General features: G+C 36.4%; 1 protein-coding gene across 4 annotated transcripts in view; it reads left to right on the top strand.

The window, feature by feature from the left end:
- Positions 1-1,775, top strand: part of LOC111460416 (CDPK-related kinase 3-like) — a 9,741-nt gene extending 7,966 nt beyond the window's left edge. For all 4 annotated transcript variants that reach the window (XM_023103671.1, XM_023103672.1, XM_023103670.1 and 1 more), the window contains 5 exons: positions 356-465; positions 744-851; positions 958-1,020; positions 1,258-1,425; positions 1,531-1,775. In XM_023103671.1, coding sequence (XP_022959439.1) covers positions 356-465; positions 744-851; positions 958-1,020; positions 1,258-1,425; positions 1,531-1,665 — 584 coding nt within the window. In that variant the 3' untranslated portion in view covers positions 1,666-1,775. The remainder of the gene's footprint in view (positions 1-355; positions 466-743; positions 852-957; positions 1,021-1,257; positions 1,426-1,530) is intronic.
- Positions 1,776-1,782: the final 7 nt, after the last annotated feature.

Genomic DNA, 1,782 nt, shown 5'->3' with positions numbered 1-1,782 from the left:
TAAAAAAAAAAAAAAAAAAAAAAAGAGACAGTAAATGACCCGACTCCGTGACTTGACAGGATTTAGAGGCGAATTTAGGTAGACCTCTAAGAGAAGGTTTCTAAATTCTTCTTTAAATTTATAAGTTGGCAGAACTTTTCACTTTTTTTCTTTCAGGTGGTTTAATTCTTCTAAATTTCTGCCAACTCTACTATGTAAGTTTAAATAATGAAAAAATATTAAAATATAAGGGACTAATTGAAAAGAATACTAAAACATTAGAGACTAAAATATATATTTTTCACGTTTGAATTATGACATCTAGAACTTCTATACCAAGCTCTGGAAATCTTGAACAGACTTTTTCTCTTTGCAGCTCACCCATGGTTGCGGGATGACAGTCGTCGTTTACCTTTAGATATATTGATCTATAAGTTGGTCAAGTTATACCTTCATGCTACTCCTTTCAGACGTGCCGCTATGAAGGTTAAAAAATTCTCCTCTTTTGGTTTTTTAGTTGTTGGTTGCTGAAATTAGAAAAGATATCCGTTGTATAAGCTAAGGCCTACGCAATCGTATCTTATTTTCTTAATGAAGCTTCTGTCTGGCTTGCCCTCTGTAGTCGCTCTTGTTGTATGGGTTTGGAAAGATTTGTTTTCTGTAATTTAATAAGTTCAAAGTGATTCTTTTTAACAATTACGTAGATGTTTCTATGTGGAACTATTGTTTTAAAATCCTCCTATCATGAAATCCTTCCATCTCAGGCTCTCTCGAAAGCTTTGACAGAAAACGAACTCTTTTATCTTAGAGCTCAGTTTGCGTTGTTGGAACCGAATCAAGATGGGCGTGTTGGGCTTGATAACTTCAAAGTGGTTAGTGTGTTTCTCTTGACCCTGCTCTAGTTTTTATAGTGCAGGACCATACATTTGTTGCTCCTCCTTCCCTATATGTTTTGACTCGTAAATACCTATGCTCTAGGCTCTAATGCGGAATGCAACGGATGCTATGAGAGAGTCGAGGGTTCAGGAAATCGTAAATTTGGTATGCTTCTTTACACCTGATACTTTTTTTCGTGCTAGATAGATAAATGTAGTTATGGCTTGTATTTTTGGGTCTGCTGGTAGTTTTGAGATTAGTTGCATGTAACCTATCCAAGTCCATTACAAAAGATCAAACAGGACCACCACAGAATTTTAGGCAAAACTAAAGGATTGATAAGGGCTAACAATGGAATAAGATGCTTGATTGTTGATGGTTGAAAAAGATGCTTTGTTTCAGCTGGAGCCCCTTGCCCTCAGAAGAATAGACTTTGAGGAGTTCTGTGCTGCTGCTATCAGTACGCATCAATTGGAAGCTCTTGACCGGTGGGAGCAGATAGCCTGTGTGGCCTTTGAGCATTTCGAGCGCGAGGGCAACCGGGTGATATCGGTTGAAGAATTAGCAAGGGTTCGTTCAATGCTCTGCTCTTTTAAAATCATGCATACATAAATCTGATGTGAACATGCTTTCTCAAGTCAAATGGTTGTTACAATATTGTGTGTGTAAATGCAGGAATTAAACCTTGGTTCTTCAGCATACTCCATTCTTAAAGAGTGGATTCGCGGAGATGGAAAGCTTAGTTTTCTTGGGTATACAAAGTTTTTACATGGTGTCACCCTACGTAGCTCAAATACAAGACACAATTAGTCTTCTTTTTCTTCTGTTTTTACAGTCTTCATTATATATATTCAGTTTCAAATTGGGGAGTTCTACATTTTAGGGTTGCTGTAAATTTTTTTTCCTTTTTTTTTTTTTTTTTTTTTT

The sequence above is a fragment of the Cucurbita moschata genome, unplaced genomic scaffold (assembly GCF_002738365.1).
Source record: "Cucurbita moschata cultivar Rifu unplaced genomic scaffold, Cmos_1.0 Cmo_Scf00023, whole genome shotgun sequence".
Classification (NCBI taxonomy): domain Eukaryota; kingdom Viridiplantae; phylum Streptophyta; class Magnoliopsida; order Cucurbitales; family Cucurbitaceae; genus Cucurbita; species Cucurbita moschata.
Note: the sequence above shows the minus strand (reverse complement) of the source record. Positions and strands in the feature narration are given on the sequence as shown.